The 23,010-nt window shown below is 37.6% G+C and overlaps 1 protein-coding gene across 1 annotated transcript in view; it reads right to left on the reverse strand.

Annotated features, from left to right (window-relative positions):
• The window catches only part of PARD3B (par-3 family cell polarity regulator beta), a 427,889-nt gene that overhangs the window by 213,418 nt on the left and 191,461 nt on the right, over positions 1-23,010 (reverse strand). The window contains exons 6-10 of the mRNA XM_087732270.1: positions 17,837-17,923; positions 14,155-14,280; positions 8,456-8,814; positions 6,671-6,810; positions 5,765-5,893 (exon numbers count right to left, since the gene is read on the reverse strand). Of these exons, the coding sequence (XP_087588396.1) occupies positions 5,765-5,893; positions 6,671-6,810; positions 8,456-8,814; positions 14,155-14,280; positions 17,837-17,923 (841 nt within the window). The remainder of the gene's footprint in view (positions 1-5,764; positions 5,894-6,670; positions 6,811-8,455; positions 8,815-14,154; positions 14,281-17,836; positions 17,924-23,010) is intronic.

Genomic DNA, 23,010 nt, shown 5'->3' on the forward strand with positions numbered 1-23,010 from the left:
TTGCCAGTAAGATTTAAGAATTGCCCGAATATTTTGGTTTTATTAAATGCAAATACTGTAAATCTGGATAAATGCATCTAAAATGTACGAAGACTCAATTTCTGTTAAGAGCCAGATTTTATATGCCTCCCTCTATTCTGATGTACACATACTTCTGATTTTATAGATTAAAGTGGGCTGCCAAACAATTTTGGACAACACCAGAGCTGAGACTGATGCTATCAAGTAAACAGTTTTCATTTCCCAATGCTCTGAGGTAGGGTTCCTCAACTTAGGAGTTTTGGGCAGAAATCCTGGAAGCAAACACAATATCTCATGGTACGAGTAACATTATGCTTTTCTTTCCTTACTTGTCTCCACTTTAACTTTTTCTTTAACAGCAGGCAGAGCACCATCAGAGGTTCTTGCAGCCAATGAGTGCTATGACCAGAGCTTTCAGACTACCCTCTTAAGGTTCCTTGTATTTGCTGGAAAATAGGAAGAGAGGGATCTGAAAGACAAATCATTGCTGGATCATAACACTTTGATGGGCTTGACGGAGAAAGCAATAGTAGACCAGATGCAATGAGGTCTCTGCAGCCTCAAAGAGGCTGACTACCACTATCACTTGGAAAAACACAGTAAATGTTTGCTGTGTTGGTAGCTATATTGGCACTTCACAGAACATGAAAGCTCATTCTGCCACTGCAAAATTGTTGGATCTAGTTCAAATAAAAAAACCAACCACTTTTTAAAGATACATGAATTAAGCACTTTATTCCCCTTTGATAAGTTAGGGAGTCCCACCAAAAGCTGGGATAAATAAAGGCATGCTTTTTGCCACGCTTTCTGTTCACTGGAAAGGAACAGTCATGTTCCTTCTAAACAGTGATCTCTTACTGACTTTTATAATGAGCACAGTGAAAAATTAAAAAACCTCAGTGCATAGTTTCCAGTACTCTAAGCTATAATGAACTAGTAACCATCTTCTGAAATACTGAAAACCTTTGATGGACTGCACTACAAAATGTTTTCACTCTAAAAAGATATATTTGTGTAGACACAACCTACAACCTATTTCTCAACTATTCTAATGAAAGAGAACCTACAGGCCCAAAATCAAACAATTTCTTTGAAAAGTCCTTGGAAAAAACAGGACTTCTTAAAATCTACATACTTTATAAAGTTATTCAGGATGAAAAGTGCCATGAGTATTCACAACATCCTTCTCTTCATTATGCAGAACAATTCAAGAACTGAATCTTGTATGTGTTATTAAAATCCAATATAGGTATATTGACTTTTTATTTTCCTATCAAACTTTTTATCTCCCTTTGAATAGAGATAACACAACAGAGAATCGGTCCTTGCTGGAATCATTCTGTGACAGAAATTATTTGACTATTTCTGGTTAATTGAGCACTGGAATCACTGGTTTGACCTACAAAAACAGGTGCAAAAATGGTTAAGCCTCACCTGAAATTTCACCTATTATTTCCTGCACATAAAAAAGGCAAGAAACAATTAAACGGAAGTAATAGAAATTAAGCTTTGAATATTAAAAACAAAAAGGAAAACACTTCAGGCAGACAAGAAGTTCTCCTTCAGGCATAGAAGTTCAGGGTAGTGGAAGGAATTAACTAGGGGAAGACTAAAACATAAAAGTTAATCACATGGTAAGCAGAAAAAATGCTTAATTGAACTTGTCTCTCATCCTGCTTCCTTCTACCCTTTAGACAGAAAGACTCAGAGTTAAAGATCAACCGCTACATTATATACATTGTTGTTCTTTTAGTAGTTGTAAAAATGCTGGTTTGTTCCCTTTCCGCCTAGATTCTTCAGGGATCAGTGAATATGCCAAGAAACCATAGAAATAGTGGTTACAGTTGAAACTGGCAAGTCAAAGCTATCTTTAAAACAAAAATAAAGCATATGCAAAACCTACAATATGTATGTGCTTTAAACTTAAAGAAAAATGCATCAAAATATTTTTGGTGCTATATTATTTCTGGCATTTGCAGAACAGGCATATTCCTCTGCTTATGTGCATCATATTCACTATCCTGAAGGCTCATGAAAAATAACAAGAATAAAGAATTGCATAGCGTCATGGCACAGAATAGGTTACACCAGAGCTGTTCTCATTCAAGTAACTTTGCTTGTTTTACCAATGCAGGGATAAAGAAAGAGCAAGGGGAGTAAGTGGTCTTTATATCATTATTAAAAGAAATGGCACCTTCATATCACACATTTTTCCTGGAGGAAAAACAAGATGCAACAAATACACATGATCAAAACACTGTATTTTCAAAACACAATAGAATGATAGCCACAGTGTGATGTGCATTCCATTTACTTTGGTAAGAGCTGGAAAATCCAAACCTGTTCAGTTAAGCCAGCTTCTCTCTGTAATATTCACCATCCTTTAGAAAACAAGCAGTGTTACACGCTTTAAAACCTAAATGCACCTTAAAGAATGCACTAATCACGGGCCACTCTGTAGACTGTGGTAATTAAGTGAATCAAGATCTTCCCCTGAGTTTTGGAATCAGCTTCTTACTCAGCTGCTACATTGTCAACAGCTGGCATGAATTACTGGGAACATTTGGCTAACTGGATAATAAGGAGGACAGCCTGTGGTTGGTCCAAATTCTACTTCACTGATCTGCTTCAATAAAAAAAAACAAAACAAAACAAAAAAACCAACCCTCATTAGATCCTCCTTTTCTTTTTTTAAAGCAGTAACAACACTACAAAGACTGGGTTTTCTATTTTATTCCCTCATTATGTGCAAACAATGTAACTGTACAACTCTCAGATGTTGCATGGGCTAGCGTAACTGAAGCCCCAATTCCCTATAATTTAATAATGCCTGTTTGCAACACTGATTCATCGTCACCCATATCACATCTCTCCCTTGGCTGGCATGGCAAAGGTTTGCTACTCAATGTATTTTTCTACTTCCTAGCAATTCATCAGCATAGATCACAGTAACAAAACCCTCAAACTTTACTCCCATCTAGATTAAAGAAGAGAAAACATCCGCGAGACCAAGCTTTCTCCAAACCACAGCTTTGTTACAAGGTAAAGTCAAAGTATATTATTACAGACCCTCGCAACCAAATGCCACCCGCTGGTACTTTGTTACATTAGTTGCTTTGTGCTCCTGCAGCTATCAAATTTTTTCCAGAAATCAATGTAGGAACCCAGTTCTAGTGCAGCAACATGCTCAAAAGTGGTTTTGTGCATGGTCTCTAGCGGGTCCAAGTTCCAGAGGCACCTTTGCCACAGGCAGCAGTGGGGAGTGGGCACAGTTACTAGGCTGTCCTTCTCCTTTTCCTTTCAACAGGTAACAGGGAATCTAAAGAAAACAGCTTCTCGGATTACAATCCCTGGAGAACTGCTCAAATCAAGAACAAGTCTGATATAAAGCAATTACCCTATTATTGCCAGGCATTAACAAAACCCCCAAGTATTTAGGTAAACTCTGCATGCATGTTACATAGTCAGAGCATTCAGTTACAGCTGTCCTTGGAAAATATTGGATTATCTACTGCCTTCCCTTCCAAAAACAAACATTTGAAGTGCTGGCTTTTTCCTCCTCTTTGATCAAAACAGCACTCTAACTTTTGAGGTAGCAGAGGATTAGTCCAATGTAATGTCATGGCTAAAGCTAAAAACAAACAAAAAAGCTAAACCAATTTTAATTCATTTTTTTTAATCTTTGCTGAGACTATTCTCAGATGTCTCATGAATTCTAACAAGGATCATGTTAGTATCAACATCTGGTAGCTTAGTGGTATGGTAACCCACACTTTTGCCATAAGCTACCGAACAGATGTCACTGAAAGGCTTTTTAATTTAGAAGGGCTGGTTCCATGAAATTATCTAATGTATTTCAGTAACTTGCATTTGTATTACATTGTACTTGATTGGGATAACAAGAAACACAGAACAGTATTAGAATTCACATATCATCACTGTTACAGTGAGAGCCATCACTTGTGCATCATTCTTTTGCAGAGAAAGCAATCTAAGCGAAGGTCAAGCCAGCAGGATAAATGTGGCTACTTTCTGGATTTCAATCATGCCAGTCATAAGTAAGTCACCTTTTGAAAGGTAGTTAATCCTTGCTGTAGGGGCTAGAATTTAATAGCAGGCAATTGTGGCAGGTAAAAATTATAAATAGCTTTTAGATTCTTCCAGCCTTTTATACCCACACACTGTTACAATGATTTCCAAGAGAATTCGTACTATGACAATAAAGAATAACGTATAATGTTGTGGGAACAGGAGAGAGAAAAGAAGAATACATACTTTTTTTAAAAGTACATTTTCCAAGTAATGTGGTTTATAACTTAAAAAACCCACAAGAAAAAACTGTTGATGTAGCCTTTTCAAAAAATAAGCTCATACTTAGAAGAGATGGTGGAAGAAAAGAAATACTAAACATAATAGATAATTTAGTACTTTCAGACTCAGAAATTTTCCTCTGGTCCACACAGACACTGACTCTACAGCTCAGGGCTTACTAAAGAGAGCATTGCAATGACCAACTTTGGTGCTTTGGGAATCACTGACAATGAATGCCCAATTACAGGGCTGAAAATATTCTGCCATCATCCTCCTTAAAGATTACTCAATAAAAAAGGAAAACAAGAACAAAAATAATTTTGTTAGGACACTTCACAATTGCCCCACTACAGGAAAAAGTGGGCACAAGCAGCACAACGGGAAAGGCTCACATGAGAGAAACTGAACTCCCCTCCAGTTTCTTATCCTACCATAGGCAACAGACACCCTTACCTCAATAAGGTCCAACTGGTAACAAGGAAACAAGAGGAAAAGTGTTAGCAATATTTTCTGAGGAAACATAATGGAGGACTTCTGTAGAAGATCCTGCTAACAGTCTAAAGCAAAAGGAAAAGCAAGAAGGCGGTATCATAAGGAAAGAATGAAGGCGGTTTGTGTTCTTTAAAGAAGATAAAATGAGACAAAAGCAGGAAATGCTGTCCTTCCTTTATCCTGAAAACTTCTTAATGAAAGGTCAAGTATAGCCATCAATCAAGATAAGGAAGAGGCGACCAAAGAGATGACCTTTTTTGAGGGGAAACAAGTATGTATCAGATAGCACTTTTATACTTATATAGTCCTCCTCTGTCTATGTGAGAGAAAAAGAGAACAGTTTCATGCCAGCGTTTAAAAAAAAGAAGTGAAAATTAAGCACGTGAGAACAAAATCAGAAATGCAAGAGCCTATTAAGTCAAAGACTCGCAGTCAAGGAAAAGCTTGCTTCCAAAATTTGTGAGGAGCGCAATGGAATTCTATTCCTCACCACTCCTGCAGTTTGGCACCTGGCTTAGGAGATGCATCTCCTGGGGGCAGCCACCCTCACTGGTTTGTTACTGATAAGCTGCAGGACTCATTACATGCACTTTATACTTCTGGTTTAAAGTTTGTTGCTTTTCTGAAAGACAATAATCCCTTTTTGGTCACGCTTGACTGCACAGTTCTAAGATTCATTTACAGTATTCCCCTGTGAGTTATGCTTATGATGTCATTTTTGGCATGAAAAATCAGATTGCGTAGAATTGCATCTAAAGTAGATAAAATGAAATATCCATCAAAATCAAATGTAAGTATAAATACTTCTCAAACACAAGCCTTATACAGTTACTCTTTGCTGGCTTTCTCAGCCAACAACAGTTCATTTCTATTTCCTGGGCTACTTTTAAAACATGGAATTGTTTCAAAATCATTCTCCAGGACAAAATAACAAGTTTACCAGCTCTCGAGGTAGAAAGGCCTCCTCCTGACGAGCCACAATCAGACAGACAGTTTCCCCTTGCTTTGTGCTCCTCAGCATAGCTACAAGCTCTTCCTGGGTCCTGCCAGTGATGTCCCGTCCATTCACCTACCAGACACAAAAGAACAGAGAATGTCATATCTATGAGTATGACTGTCTTTTGTCATTTTCCCCTCACCTAAAAATCGTGTTATTCAGTGACACAGAGCAAAGAAGAATTAGTAACAGCTCCCACACTGTCTCCCCCTCTGGCCCTGCACAAATCACTTAACCTTTTTCCCTTCATTTTCACCATCTGTTAAAGCAGGTCTGTAGTACTTACCCACTTTGCAGGGGGTTTGAGGCTTAATTAGTTTGTAAAGCACTTTGAAGATGAAAAGTACAAAAACAAGACCTAAGTATTATTAAAACCGTTTACCTTAAGAGCTTTTTGAGGTTAGTAAGTAGAAATAACCAATTAGATAATGAGATTGTAAGTCACAAGATACCTGAAAATTTTAAACAGACCGATTTGAGCAAAACTGCCTTAAAATGAGCACTTAACCACCTCGATGTTCATCAGAGATTTTTGGACATGGCTGAAGAGGCAAGACATGTTTTGCTTCTAAACTGATACATTTATCTGCGTTAAGAACCAAGATGTTATCAGATCCCCCTTGTTCAAACATCCCATGGACCCTTGTGAAAAGCACCTTTATTCAAATAACGGTGTAAAATACTTGTTGACAAACAGTACAAAAGCCATGAGGCTTTTTTTTTTTTTTTAAACCAAGGTCAAGAATTTTAATTCCATACATCAGTAGTATGTATAAGAAAATAAAATATTTATGTCAAAACCAGTGATCGATACTCAGCAATGCAAATAAAATGGATGTTTATCCTAACCTCCAGGATTCTGTCTCCTGACTGCAAACGACCATCTTTTACTGCTGCACCTTTTGGTAAAATATTCTTCACAAAAATCGGACCAGGACCATGTATTGAAGAGTCTCTGGTAACCACGGTGAAACCAAGTCCTTCTGGACCTAGAAGGTAAGATAAAGAACTCCCAACATAAATTTCAGCAAGCAAATGCTGATCATTAAAAGTAAACAATGTCAGTAACAAATCACAGACACTCATTCAGGTTAGCTTTTAAAAAAAGAAAGCAAACAAAAAGCTGTAAATGTGAGCCTATTTTCTGCATGGTCTAAAGAAGAATTCTAGCAATGTTAGAATACATGCTCAAATCCTCCTGCAACAGCTACAGATAGAAATACTTTTGGATAGCCCACAATAATACAAAACAAGCAAGAACTCTGATTTTGAAGTGTTTACCTTTTGTCTAGGTGGTTTTAGTATCAGCCTTCACATTGATGTCAATAGTCTTTGAAACAAATCAGAGCAATCAGAATTGTTTATTTATGAGCATAAATATAATTTAGCAGGTCTTACTGAAACTTGGTGAAAAGCAGAAAATGTCACATGATTTGAATGAAAAAACTGCTGACTACATGCTGTTAAGAAAGGACAAGTGATATTTCAAAGCTTCCATTTGTGAAGTTGTTTGCTGCTTGGAAATAAACAACCTCAAGTGTTAATAGATAAATGTTTTAATAAATAATTAAGGAGTAAAATCAGTATTAGCAGGTATTGCTTATAAGCCACCAAGAATCACCCAGGAACAGCAGGGTCCATAAAAATCTTTTTATATTGAGCAGGATTGCTACCCATGTGATAGTTTTCAGAGATACCATGTCAGTATCACATTCCTATCATTTCTAAAAATATAAATTACTGTTTCAAAAATCAAAAGCATTACATCTAAAATGGAGAAAATTCTGAAGCAGGTTTTGTTAACACAAAGCCAAAGAGTTCAGAAGGAAAACTGAGTGACTTAAGTTGAGAAATAACAAAAATTAAGAAATGACAGCCTGATTATATTCATTATGTGTTAAAAGAATAAAGTTACAGACAGTTTTTAGAAGGGCCACTTCTAGCATTAAATTTAACTCTCAGCCAAATCAGAAACAGAAATTAAACAGAAAATATAAATGCTAATTGGGATCTGCTCAAGCACATTTTACTACATGTGCATAAACCTGTTACTCCATGCAAAGACAGACATCTGCATGGAGCAGCAATTAAAGATATACACACGAAATTCAGCCTGCTGACAGCTGAATAAATACAGATGGAAAGAAAAGGTTTGTAGAAAATAAGAAAGGGAGAGACAGGTAAATGTGTGGTCAACTTCCTGGATAACATCAAACATATCTTTAAAAGAATGTCGTAACAGTGCTGGTCAATTAGCAGATACAAGTAAAAATAACAAAGGTTACCAGCAGACAGTTCAAATTTTTATTCTGTACTTGCCAAAAGGCTGAATCATCTCTTACTATTGCATGTTGCTAATGAAATACCTTCCACATAAACGGTAACTGAGATATTTTAAAAATCAGTAAGTCTGGACAACATGCATCCAAAATTTATGAGAAAGCTGGCTGTTGAGAACATTACTGTTAACATTCCTTTACCTTTTGGAATGTTCTTTTACCTTTTGGAAGTTTTGGAACTTTTAAAGTGTAAATAACTTGCTTGTACTTTTAATGTCACTAGATTAGTTAAAAGTTAAGGTACCAACACAGAGAACATGATATGGAATTAATCATACCATCTCCAAAGACTTACCTTTTTTCAGGTCTATCTTTATTTTCTTTGCATTTTTTTTATTGCCAAAGCCCATAAGGGGAGACAGTGAGGGAGAAGATGACTTTCTACCCAGACGTGGGAGGTTCGGGCTCTTAGCTTGTTGCAGTGTTGCCTGTACACCTGCCTCCAAGCTGCTTGCTCCAGCAAGATTAATCGTTTTTAGAGCAGGTTTTGGATGAACAGGAGGTGGAATCTTTGTTTTTGGAATTCCTTCTTCATTATCCAGAAAACAAAGGGGAGCAATAGCAGACTTCTCATATTGTTCTCGATTATATGGAGGAAGGACTTCCAAGATGACACTTTGAAATTTCATTGCCTGACGGAAGATGTCCTGAGCCCTTTAACAAAAAAGTACAAAAATTCACATAAACCAGAAAATCCAGGCAAAGTTTGAAGTTGTTTACAGAGAGTAAGACAAAAATTTATCTTAAATGTGAAGAAATAACCTTACCTTCACATCTACAGGGTCCCTTTTCTAAAAAGTACACAGGAAATAAGACTTCTAAACTACAGCATTCCCTTACATTTCAAGTAGGAACAACACATCTGTCAGGATTCCTAGGCTGCTATGAAAACATACCAGCCAGAATCAACTAATGGACATAATTCTTCATGCAGAACATCAGGAAGGGAAGTTTTGATGGCAATAGCTCATCAAAAGGCTCCTGAAGTTATAGCTTGCTACGTTTTTGAAGTGTTTGTCTTTTACATATTTTCTTGTTGGCACAGAGGCACACTGAGCGCTTATGACCAATTGCTCTGGTGGATACATCTACTATGAGCAAGCTCAAGACTCCATTTTTTCCCCCGAGTACAGCCTAAGTGCCCCTCAGATTCCTTCATCATCCCTAATGCAACTGCTGGCTGATTCCACACCAATAAAAAAGGATGAGAGTATGGGATATATATATATATATATATGGGATATATATATATATATATATATATGGGATATATAGTTGGGTGGAAGTGTCGATCTGCTGGAGGATAGGAAGGCTCTGCAGAGGGATCTGGGCAGGCTGGATTGATGGGCCGAGGCCAACTGTATGAGATTCAACAAGGCTAAGTGCCGAGTCCTGCACTTCAGTCACAAACAACCCCATGCAATGCTACAGGCTGGGGGAAGAGTGGCTGGAGAGCTGCCTGGCGGAAAAGGACCTGGGGGTGTTGGTTGACAGCCGGCTGAGCATGAGCCAGCAGTGTGCTCAGGTGGCCAAGAGGGCCAATGGCATCCTGGCCTGTATCAAGAATAGTGTGGCCAGCAGGACCAGGGAGGTGATAGTGCCCCTGTACTCGGTATTGGTGAGGCTGCACCTCGAGTACTGTGTTCAGTTTTGGGCCCCTCCCTACAAGAAGGACATTGAGGTGCTGGAGTGTGTCCAGAGAAGGGCAACGAAGCTGGTGAAGGGTCTAGAGCACAAGTCTTATGAGGAGCGGCTGAGGGAACTGGGGTTGTTTAGTCTGGAGAAGAGGAGGCTGAGGGGAGACCTTATTGCTCTCTACAACTACCTGAAAGGAGGTTCTAGCAAGGTGGGGGTCGGTCTCTTCTCCCTCGTAACAAGTGATAGGACGAGAGGAAATGGCCTCAAGCTGCGCCAGGGGAGGTTTAGGTTAGATATTAGGAAAAACTTCTTCACCGAAAGGGTGGTCAAGCATTGGAACAGGCTGCCCAGGGAAGTGGTTGAGTCTCCATCCCTAGAGGTATTTAAAGAACAGATAGATGTGGTGCTCGGCGACATGGTATAGATGGACTTGGCAGTGACAGGTTAATGGTTGGACTTGATGATCTTAAGGGTCTTTTCCAACCTTGACGATTCTATGATTCTACATATGGACATCTTCAGAAGAAATATTGTGACTGCAAATGGTGCAATAGAAAAGGATGATGGTATGGGACATACAGACATCAGAAAAAAAAAAAAACTGGTGACCACAAAAGGTGCAACTATTTGTGCATTTCTGCATAAATGGATAAATGAATAGATAGATATTACTCACATCTTTCAAGCAGTAACCTCTTGCTAAGGTGGATATGTGGGCTTCACTTAAGCAATGTCTTTATAGATGTGCTCAATTGCAACACCAGAAACTGTGTTAGAGCATTTAGTGAAATGACTCCCCTTGAACTGATTAACATGGCAACAATACAGTGTTCAGGTTCCCATGCATTGCAAGGCAATTAAGACAAGTTGGCCAAAGCAACTGTTACTACAGCCTTCCCTGGATTTTGAATAATCTGTAGATTTGGTCAATTGAGATATTTTATGAACATGTTCTAAAGGATTCTAAAGGAACAAAGGAGACTTCTCTCTTTCTATGCTTTCCTCTCCTACCTTCTGATGAAGTTGACTGATTTTCTTCCATACTGCAGAAGACAACTCAAGTGCAAACAGAAGTAGTAGCTGAAGCACGTTTTGAGAATGAAAATTCAAGAACTTCTGCTTAGCAGAATCGGGTCAAGAGAGGAATTAATGGCCACATTAATTTTTAAATAAATCATGGAATCCTTTTGAGAACAATTTACATATCTCCTACCTTTCTGTAGCATGTTTGTCAGTCAGGCAAAGTCAGTACTTCACTGAAGTCTTGGCTTTGGATTTACACTCAGTTATACAACAGGAGTCAGTGTTGAAAGTACTTCCAAAATAAAGTTTTTTACACTGATACAGAAAGCAAGCCACCGCAAACATTAACTTCTTGCATATACACCTACTGCTTTCCCAGATCAACAGAGCTGCAGAGTACCTCCACCTTGCAGCTGTATGTAGTGGAAGGGAGGGGTCGTTTTGAGACGTTTTTTTGCAGCATGAAGACACTGAAGTCAGGGGGCAGTCCCAATGGATACTGCTGTGGGAAAGAACCATCTTGGCTACACCGAGTGTACATGCACCAAGAGTCAAGAATAATCACATTCATTGACAGGAGACACTGCCAGAAGAGAAGCATCAAACTTGGAAAAGAAAGGTAGCAGGGACAGTGTTGTGGGAAGGTATTCTCCCAGCACCACCCTCAAGGGTTAGGTTTCAGAACTGTAACAGCACTGCCCAGTTTGTCTGCAGGGGTTATAGGTTACCTGCTCACCTATAGCCTGTGAAGGTTTTCAAGGACAGACCTTACCCTCATCATAGAAACCATGGCATGCTCCCAGCATAAGGATGTAAAGTCTTGAGCTGGTTCCTTTCACACCCCATCCTTGCAAGTAGCCAGTTGGCCATATGTTACAAGGTAATTTAATAACTCAGTTTCAGGAGATGAATATTTTAAATATATGAAAGAGAAAATATAAGATCTCCTTCAAACAAAAAATATTGGAAATAACGCAAGACGTCCTGTGGGAAAGCCTGAATGCAGTCTTCAGGGGCAAAATAACTGGCTGCACTTAAAAGAGAAAAAATAATGGATGAACAAATTTACATTTCTTGAGACCCCAAACACATACTTTAAAGAAAAATGAGGGAGTCAATTAAAAGAGGTGCTAGAAACTCTGCAACACAACAGAATGTAATTGAATAGATTAACAGCAAATGAAAAAGCAGACCAACAGTCTCAATATATAAAACTATTATAAACATGGGAATACAGAAAGTAGGCTGCTGCTATTACAGCTGCAGAAGCAGCAATCATCAGGAGCAATACCAGAAAGCCTTCGCTGAAAATGGAAAGAGACAGTATGTAACAGTCTCTGGTAAGTGTTAAAACAGCTTTTACAAGGGTTATGAAAAAATGTCGATTTGAAACTAGCAAACAGATTTTCCTCTCAAAGGAGAATCTGATGACTATTTCTGGGTCAACAGTCACTGGGACAATACTTCATCACATCCATTACAACTACTGCATTTCTGTAACTCAGACTTCTGTCAGGTTAGTACAGTTACGTCATGCCAGATGACAACTAGAAGGCATATTCACCGAGATTATTTTCAACCCGGAAAGCTGCTTTCTTTAGCCATTCTCAACAGCCAGGGAAAAGAGATGATGCAGAAGGCTATTCTGGAAGGCAACTCAGGAGAACAACGTAACAGGACATGGGACCAGGCTACAGCTAGTCCAAAATACTCCTTCCAGTCCCCCAAATGGACGTTAAGTCCTCATTGTCCACAGTTTTTCTCCTCAGACCCAGTGCCACTGCAACTACACTACTTGTTATTGTAACATAAGGTGAATTAGACCAACTAAATTAGGCTCTGCTCTGAATCACGTTTTAGTCACTTCCTTCTTTCACTCTCCCAGTGACAGAGAGATCGTCTAACAAGGCTGGCCTCTTTAAACTAACAATTGTCTTTATAAATATCCCTTCCAACTCCCAAAACTTTACCCAAACTTGGAGGAAGCAAAGCGTCCTGCATTTCTCATTTTGAAGGGAAGCCTGATGGAGGACTGGAAAGTTTACTGCAGTATTTCTAACTGTCCCAAAATCTAGTAACCTTACAGAAAAATACGCAGAGTCCTCCACTCCACATACATCTCGTGGGCTTACAGCCTCTGGAGATCTACTTACGTTCCATAGAGAACACAAAGAAGACAACAGATTTGTAAAGAAAAGATCACATACAATTTTGAAAAGAGAGGTTTTGATTCAGGCAAAATCTCATTTGAGAAGGATACATCTTCATTACAAAACTGCACAGGTGAGGCAACGAACATTTTAATGTGATACCAACAGTTATGTTCTGATAAAGTTGATATCTTATGTAGAAACTTTCTATGGGTGGAAGAGAATGGCATGTACTATATCACATCAGAATACATTTACCACCAAATAGTCAGAAAACAGTAACTTGAAAACCTATCAGAACGCAAAAAGCACAGCCTCAGAAACAAGGTAATACCTACTATAGAACTACACTGGTTTTATGAAAACCTATTTTGCAAATATTTAACCCTAACAGTGAAATTACTTATTTGATTTTGGTCTATAAACCTTGAACATTTGGCTTACTGTTTAGAAAGTTAAGCCTCAACTCCCTTGAGATCTCAATAGAGTTTTGTTATATTATAAACAATCACTCAGCTGTCTAAACATATGGATTAAAAGTAAAAACAAATTACTATTTAATTACTACAGCAAATACCTGTGCAATTTGAGAGGCTATTCTTTTGTGCAACAATGTCACATTAATTCACAGCTGATCAAAGCAACCCGTTACTTAAAGTAATTTGATAGATAATAAATGTCAACAGATTTGTAATAAAAGTTGTAAGAGATGAGACTCACCATTTAGCTCAACTAATCATAGGTTGACAATACTAATATTTTTTAAAAATTAAATGCTCAAAAAGCTGCAGCACCAAAAAAAAAATTATTTCACTTGCAAAAGAACATCAAAAAACATGCTGCGATGTTGACTCATTCTGAAGGTCTAATGAGGAACAAATTACAAAGAAAATATGGACAAAATAGCAGAAGAATTAGAAAGTAAAGATAACTATTAAAAAAACTTAAACCTATTTAAATTATGTAAGCACAATAGGTTCACTAAGACTACAAGAAGATTCCTCTCCTCAAATTTCACCTTATTTGGAGGTTTCAGAAAGAAAATTACACAGTTCCTGCCAGGTATCAATTTTACAGGCCTTTTATCTGAAATAAATTTTAATCCCTTTGCATGAATCACTTAATAAACACAGCATTGTATAAAATTCTGGATAGTTAAAAGTAACAGTAAACCAGCACTTACTGTGCAAAGGTTTTATCTGTAAGGTCCACATGGTTAATCTTCACAATGCATTCATTTTCATGGAAAAGCCCATCACGCCTAGATCTGCTATTTTCTTCAATACCACGGATGAAGAGTCCCAGCATCCTAAAAGGCCAAAAAAAAAAGTTAAAACTATCCTTTATTCTGTTGGTATGAATTTATAGCAACTAAAAACAGATATTAATCTCGACTGTGTATGGGATGAGGTAGAGTAGACCATTATGAAGTGCTTAGAGAAAGGATTTCCAGCTCAGTCTTTAACTGCTGGACACTCATGCTGTAACTACTTGCTAGAACTTCAGGAAGCATTAAGTCCTGTAGGTCATACTTGGAGAAACAGAGGAAAACACCTAGATCTCACCATCCAGTTAAAAATTTGAATGTACCTTATGCAATATTTGTCTGCCAGTAAGTAAGATTACATCTCTCCAAAGAAAAGCACAAACAGATTAAAAGTAATTTTCTAACTCGACTATAATAAGCTAAACAGGCATTAGAATAAGATAAAAAATAACCACTATTTCTATGTTTGAAAAGTCTCTGAAATGTTTTAGTAGCCAAAGCCCCTTGTTTTGATACATGACAGCAATACTATTTATTTATACAGCAGGAGAGCAGCAGAACATCAAAACCCAAGTTGTTTGTTACCAGGTTATGTGCAAATTGAAAACTGAGGTGCAGCACAGAAACTTCTGATAATGTGTTAAGTGAACAAGCGTGGGTGGTGCAAAATTCCAGTGTGGCTAGCTCTGCTGGGAGTGCCAGGCTATTTCTGACCTACCTGGAGCATCTCTGTATTGCAGACTACAACTCAACACAGATATATCCAATGATACCAGTATAAAGTCCCCCAAAAAATGACAACTCCATGTTTGTGAAGACCTTTTATAATCAAGTATTATCCACTAAATTTCCATATCACATCAGCATCAAAGACAGATGACCTTTAGAGACCACTTTCTATTGGTTATACTCCATAAAATATTAATGTGCAATTTCCAACATGCCAGCACTCCAATCACAAAACAGAAGTCTTGTATTTTTTCTCAGATTAATGACTGCACCTCATCTTTAAGTCCATCCGACAAATTCACAGCACGCCATTAACTATTTCAAATGACACTATATTCACCATGCACCTGATTTTAGATTTACTGTATAATAAGATTTAAAAATCTATATTTATGTCATATCAACGTACTTTAAGTGAAAACTTGATTGCTACTGAATATTACTTCTTCAAAACATCTCACAGAAAAAAATGATTCAATCTGTCGCATAAAGATTCTCTTGCAACCTGTGTTATCCTTCACTAAAGGATTCAAAGGGGCCATGGTGGTGAGGGGCTGCAGCCCTATTGATGACAAACATCCAACTACTGGCAATCAAAAAAATAAACACTAACAACTAATGAAATATAATTACATTAAGATGCAAACCAATAAAAGTAGAGAGATAAAAGAAATTACAAATTAAGTCAGTTGCTATGATCTTGATCTTCACTAATCCAGTTGTGTTTAGATGCTGCATCCATATAATGCAACAGGATTGCCCACTTGTCTGAAATGCGGCGTCTGTGCTGTAGTACCTAAATGAGTGGCTTGAGTTATGTATGCTGTGGCAGCTTAAATTCATTGCTCCACAGCCTCAATTTTGGCATTATTTTAATGCACTATTAAATTTTAATTTTCTTTTTTAATGATATGTAAGTGCAAGAGAAAGGGGAAAAAATATTTCCATTAGTTTTGTAGTTCCTGTATAAACTAAGATTTTGTAAATTACTGCAACGTTTTAACTACCTCTAGAAAAATGTCGCTCGGCAGTAGCACCAGGCTAAAACCAGCATTACCTTATTAGAAGATAACTTTACAATTGAAATACCAGACCAAGTTAGTCATGGACAGTGTGCACCCATAAATTGTACCTTGTCATTAACAGAACTAAAAGATGCTCTTCTCTACTTTCTCATGTTATGACGAGTTAAAATTTATACACTAGTCTCAGGCTTGATTAAATGAAAGGGACAAGCGATTTAAGTCACTCTAGTGCTTCTACAAAGATATCAGTACGGTTCTGCCAGGGGTCATTAAAATTTCAAGACAACTGTCTAAACAAGTAGTCCATCTGACAAAAACCTCTTTTCTCCGAGGCATCCCCAAAAGCATTTGTAAATAAGGACATATTAACATGCATGCAATGTAGACCAAGGAAGTCCACTTCTTCTTCATGGAGGCCTTTAAAAGCTGCACCCAACACACCGATACTTCAGTACAGAACTGTATTACAGTCACAATAATTACTGATTTTAATAGCTTGCAATTTCATCACATTTTTTACCTAATGATCTTGAAATACAGTGTACAAACTACAACCTTCATGGCATGCCTTTAATAAAGAACTATTGTCTGCATTTCATGACAGGGTAACAAATACAAGTGCCTTTCTCAAGACAAACAGGCAGCCTGCAAAGCCAAGGACACAGCTCAGACCTCCTACAGTTCCCATCGAAGACCAACTTTCTTCTTGAGACAGTGATGACATTTTTCCAGGCAGCAGGTGGACATCTATTTTCCCTTTTGGCAAATAAAACATTCTGAATGAATTTGGGTCCACTTACAAACTCAGATCTTGCTCAGAAAACATTTACACACACGGACTTTTACAAGGCAATTTAATCCTTCACATTCTCTGTCCTACATGAAAGTTGACAAAGAAACATTTAAGAATTATAAAATTTTTACTTTTGCAATAATTGTGTTACAGGCAGCCATTTTACTACAAAGTAGTGTCATTTATGGCACTGGCAATTTCCCATCTCCTATTCAGGGCTGCCAGTGTCAAATTAACTATCTGGCTAAGCCTCTGTATGTCAAATTTCAGCCTAGAATTTTTTTATTTTTTATATATATGTAGATAGATATATATTTTTTTTTTTTTACATCTGAGTTACATAGCTTGGAAAACAGTTATAATGAAAATGCTGACACAGTCTTAACTACAGTACATCAATATAAGCATTCTACTATAATAGGCTTTTGTGATCTCAAGAGACTATGTTAAATCATTTATAATTAAAGTAATTGTATTGTGACAAAGAAAGGTTCATGGTATAGTGCACATTTTATAAATGCCATACAACCAAATATGAAAGGTGGCTTGAAAAATATGAGGCATGACCAGGCACACAAATTTTTTTACTTTCCTTGTCTGATGTGTCACTAAAGAAGGGCCTATGCAGACAGATTCAATTGGGAAAAACAAAACAAAACAAAACCAACAACAAACCCAAACAAAAAAACCCCCACACAACGAAAAACAAACCCCACACCCACAAAATCAACCCAACACCACCAAAACCAACCAACCCCCTAGTCCCCACACATTTAGTATTACGTTATTCTACAGAGAGTCTAGTTTACCATTCAGAGAATAAAAACAGAGGCAATTAAAAGGACATACATGAACAAAGGCGTTGGTATTGTCTTCTATGTAACTTAGACTAGTAAATATTTCGGTAATGAAAGACAGTGTCATAGACTCAAGTACCAATTTTCTTTTAAGTATTTCTTTTACTTATGGTTAAATACTAAGTATTTTAAGATAACCACAACTGAAGTTCTTTCATTAATATACTTCTTGAGCAATGCAGAAAATAGCTTACCTTCCACTCAAAGATGAAAAAAAGGGCACTACATGTATTCCCAAGGGTCCACCTTCCCCAGAAATCTCCACTGTTTTTGTCATTTCGCTAAAAAAAGAGCACAGGGAAACACATCTCATATGCTTCTTCACGGAATTCTCTATGTTAAAAACAAATTCCTGATTGATCAGATAGCAGAAAGGATAGAAAAAGTATTAGACTCAGAGCACACTAATATATAAAAACATGGTGAAAAGTAAAATGGCTATCAAATTCTTTAACTTTTTTAGATTAGTATTTGTGTACTTTGAAAGGGAAAGACACCAAGTACTAGACATTTTCCTAAGTCAATCCTTAAGTAAATTAACCATAATACTAAATAATAAGCTTTTAAGTCAGGAGACACTTCATCATAAAAAAAAAAAAAGTTATTCTACATGTTCTTAATTTAAGCTTCACATGAGCTGCTTCAGTCAATTTCTCCATGCAGACACATTATAAACATGAAGATCACACATTAAGGACATCAAGCCAACAAGCAAATTAGTCAAATCATATTTAAATATCTTTCTTTCTACCCTCAGCTGCATACAACCTCACTGACAAACAAAGAACAAAACAAATTGTAGTCAAAAGTGCAACTCAGCTCATTTTATCAGGAAGTTTCCTTCCTCAAACACCATTATCAAAAACCTCTATATTATCTCTGACAGATTTCTGCTGTTTCATGGCTATGTGCTGTTTCATTTCCTATTGAGTATTTTATACTGCCAGCCTTACACTGACCTTAACTCTATTCTGGGAGATCATAATTTGAAAAGGAAGGTACTTGAATTGGCGGGGGAGGAGAGAGAAGAGAAATGAGTAAGGTCTGTATTCTAGCAGATCACGTTCCTACTTTCTACGCTAATCTACGTCTTCTGTAACACCCCCTCCCCTCAAATCATACTGAACACCATCAGTCAGGATTAGTGGCCAGTGGAATTCTACTGGGTATCTCCATTTCCATGATGAGAAAGATGACCATAATGATTAATCAGAAGCAACTTGCCCTAGATACAGTAATTCTTAGCTTGGTTACCTACATATGGAATAAGACCAGAAAATAAGTTATATCATTTTCTTTTGGTTTTGGAGTTTGGGGGTATGGGTGGGATTTGTTTGTTGAGAGTTTTGGGGAGGGGTTTTTTTTGTAAATTATTCTTCCAAAAAGGCTGACAATGGAATGAATTTATATTCCGTAAAAAATAAAATGGACACACCCCAGAACAACAAATCACCACTGATCCCAATGTAACAGATTTTCACGTTACTATATTTGTAACACAGGCACGATCAACAGGCATTTCTATTTGCTGATTTTTTGTTTCCTGTGTTCCCCTCTCTTCATGAATCAAACAGGGAAATCCTGACAAAATCTTCCTATAAGTTTTTTTAGAGAACATTTTTTCTAGTGAAACCGGTCAGAAGAGCTAAGCAGGGTGGTTACCAAAACTCAAAAATGCATGCATAGGAAATTAACTCTTCTTTCACTTCCATGTTCTACTTCCTCCAATTCTCTTAACAGACAAAAAAAAAAATAAATTAAGGGGCACTTTCATTGTCTTTTGAACTTCTACAGAATCAAAAAACATAAAAGTAAATTAAGTAGCCAAATCCTATAGATCCAGAAAATAATTGAAAGCAGTGAATGGGCTTTCATTTGTAGAGGGAAAATATATATGTTACAGCTGTCCCCAGATAACCCCATGTTGCTCAAGTACTCCAGGGAAGAGTTGTCTTCTTAAGCAACTGTAAAATAGAGCAGGAATTTTTTTGAGGGCTATCACAATAAGACAGGTCAGCTGTCATATTAAATCAATGCACTTACAGTTATAAGTAGGCTAAAAGCCAAAGAAAACATACAAGTTTAACTTTAAATCTAACATGAAATCTACACACTAAGAAAAATAGGTTTCTCTGTGAAAACAAATAGCCCACATGTACATTGTGTATTACTTTTTAAAACATGGTGGTACATCCTAAAAGTTACGGGTATACTAAAGCACTAAATATCCAAAATAAGAGCACACCCTATATACATATAAATAAAAAAGGTACTTTAGAATTATATTTTTAATTCAAAATCTATGAGTCAGAATGACTTTTCATTCTTGAACAAATGTGATTCTCAGTTACATCTGAGAAGAAAACTGTCCTTCACAGCAACTTTAATAGATCTTTGAGGACATATTATTTTTATATTATACCTATGAAAGCCTGACAGTTAAAAAAACTAAAATGCAGGATATCTGGGATTTGGCTTTTTTTGCTTTAGAAACCTCAAAGATCAGAGACTTTGAATGTGACACCATTCACTCATGCTGTCCATCTTCCAGCAGGTTTAATCTGCCCACAAGAACAGCTGAATTCCAGCAGCGTACTATTCCACGCTGGCTTACAGTTTACACTATACTGGAGAGAGTATTCAGGAATAGGGCACGGCTGAATAAGATCCTAAACAGGACAAGCTTTAAGAATACTAATTACTAAACTCCACATGGACAAGGGACACCAAGATGCTGGGACTCTTCACTTTGATAGAGTCAAGTTAAAAAACTGAAAGAAGGGGACAGGAGAATGCAGAATGGCTTTCCACTGCTGGTTGAGAGCTGTGATATTGACAACAGAGAGGGTAATTTATGGATCTTCTGCAATATTCAACACATTTAAAAAACAAACCCCCCAAAATTGGAAAAAATTTAATTTCAAAAGTTAGTAACCTACTAGCTGCCTACTCCTATTTTAAATCTCCCCTATACATCTTAAACGCATTTTGCAGTAAAAGAAATAAAACGAGTGTGGCCTATCGAGTCAGTATAAAAGACCTGGAGTCCAACTGCTAGCTGGGGCTGAGAGGCTGGGAGCATCAGTGAGCGATGCCACTTGGGGTGCCTCATTGTGCTACACTGCTAGTATCTCCTGCACCTTCTTCAAGGAGCAGACAGAGCTCCTACCTCAGAAAATACTGTCCTTGCTGAATTTGCAACCCAATTTCTATGGAATACATACAGATATGTTCTTACAGCAATCAAAATAAGTGAACTTTTAAAAAGCACTTATCTCAGTGAAATTTATCTGAACTGCAGGGTTCACGCCAACTAGAAACATGGGACTCAAGCTTTTTCAAATGCATGCTGGCATCTCCCTTCCCCTCGCTGCACTAAAGGTGCCTCAAAGGTCTCAGTGAAGAGAGAATACCTGCCTAGCATGACCCAATTGTGGTATCCAAGACCACATTCAACGTCGTACTATTGATTTTTAAGCTGAAGAAGCTGTCATCATTTACTATTTAAATTCTTCATTGCTTGATGTTTATTGATTTCTGCCAGATTCTTTACAGTCTATCACATTTGTCAGGAAGGCTTGCCATGCATATTATTAAAAATGTTGATGAGCACAGTTTAGCAAAGAGTGAGATAGAGAAGATGTATGCGTGTGTGTAGTGAGTATGCACAGCAGTCCATTTGTAACAAGGAAAGCAAAATTCAAATGGAGTGCTGCACATTCAGCGGTGAATCAGTCTGATCTTCAGATTGGCAGTACCCTTGCTGTTGAATACTATAGCTCCCTCTCCTGAAAACCGTATCAAGAATCAGCAGTTTGTCAGTTATGTCATGGGGAAAGATCTGTTAGGTAAAAGCTTCTCTGCAAACTATCCAATAATACTGAAGAACCAATCTCAACCACTGAGCACACAGATGCTTAAAAGGGATCTCTCTCCAGAAATAAATGTTTTGGAGTTTTGCAGCAGGACCTGGTTCACTAAGGCGCTTTGACCTTCCCAAATTACAAATGCGAAGAGAATCTTGGTAGGATTTCTCTTGGAGATTGCAGTAGATGCAGCCTAAAGCAGATGAATCATTTTGCAACATACTGATGACAGCACCTTGGAAAAAGCCGCTTTCTGCATGGGTTACTGGGCAAACCTTGTCATCATGTGTATGTCACAAGAATCTACTGCCTGAGTAAACACAGGCCAACTATTTATCATTCCAATGGCATATTCTTTTGCCATTTTAGTCTTATTCAACACCTGCATGTAAGTCTTCAACCCAGGCACGACGTAACAAAGTAAAAACCTTTGACTAGATCGTTGAATCCCTCATACGTTTTTAAGAAAAGGTACAGATTAGGAAGCCGCTGTATCGGAAAGAAATCTCTTAGCGCAGGATGTTAACGTTTCCCTTGCAAACAGAAAAGCACAGCTGATATTCTGAACATGCTTTATGGCATTTTTATTGACCACAGCCAAGTAAAAGGCAAAGGAAATGTCACTCAGATGCAGAGAGCTCACAGATGAAGTTATTGAGCTGCACTTCCTTGCTTGTTCCTCACTTGCGCCTGCAGCCCCACCAGCCGATGCTGCCGTTCCAGGGGAGGAGAGCACCCATGAACAAGGGGTGCTGACATTTGGTAGAGAGCACAGGCCTACAGGTGATGTCAAGTTACCAAAGGGAATTTTAAAAAGGAAGCATGCACAGATTTATCCGAATAAAGAGGGTGATGACTCTGTCCATGTACTACTTTTGCATACTAAACCAGTACAGTTGCTGATGGTAATGAAGTATTTGTACTCATTCTTCCAGAAAGGCTTCAAGAGTAGCCAGCTCAACTAAAGCTGTCAGATAGGACATTTCCTACCCACCTCCTACCCCTTTTCGACGTTTTTCCTTCCCTCTTTTAAACTAGATGCTCAAAGCTCTGATGAAAATGTCTTGAAAGCCCTGAAGAAGAAACTGGAGCTCAAGATGTTAAATAGTGTGAATACACTCAAATGATGAAAATTTGAGCAATATCTAAATAGGGATGGAGAACACCCTACAGGGAGAGGAGAAAGCAACTGAGCATGCAGAGTCAAGCAGCAGCTTTCCAGGCACAGTTAAGGAAACTGCTCACTCTCTTTTAGAAGAGACAGGCACATTTCAGCTGCTCTATTCTACATAAAACTAAACAAACTATCCACAAAGTTTAAATATTTCCTATGAAATACTGTCAGAATCTTCCAGTTTCAAGGTTTGAAGAGGTAACAAATCACCCTTTCCTAACTAAAATGTGTTAATCTAGTAAAGATGCTACTGTAATCCAAATTTTTCCCCCCACTAAAATTAGTTAGTTCTCATGAGATTAATTGTCTAAAGGTTTAGAGAGAAACC

This window comes from Nipponia nippon, unplaced genomic scaffold (assembly GCF_047370975.1).
Source record: "Nipponia nippon isolate SJK-2023a ecotype South Korea unplaced genomic scaffold, ASM4737097v1 scaffold_5, whole genome shotgun sequence".
In the NCBI taxonomy this organism is placed as follows: domain Eukaryota; kingdom Metazoa; phylum Chordata; class Aves; order Pelecaniformes; family Threskiornithidae; genus Nipponia; species Nipponia nippon.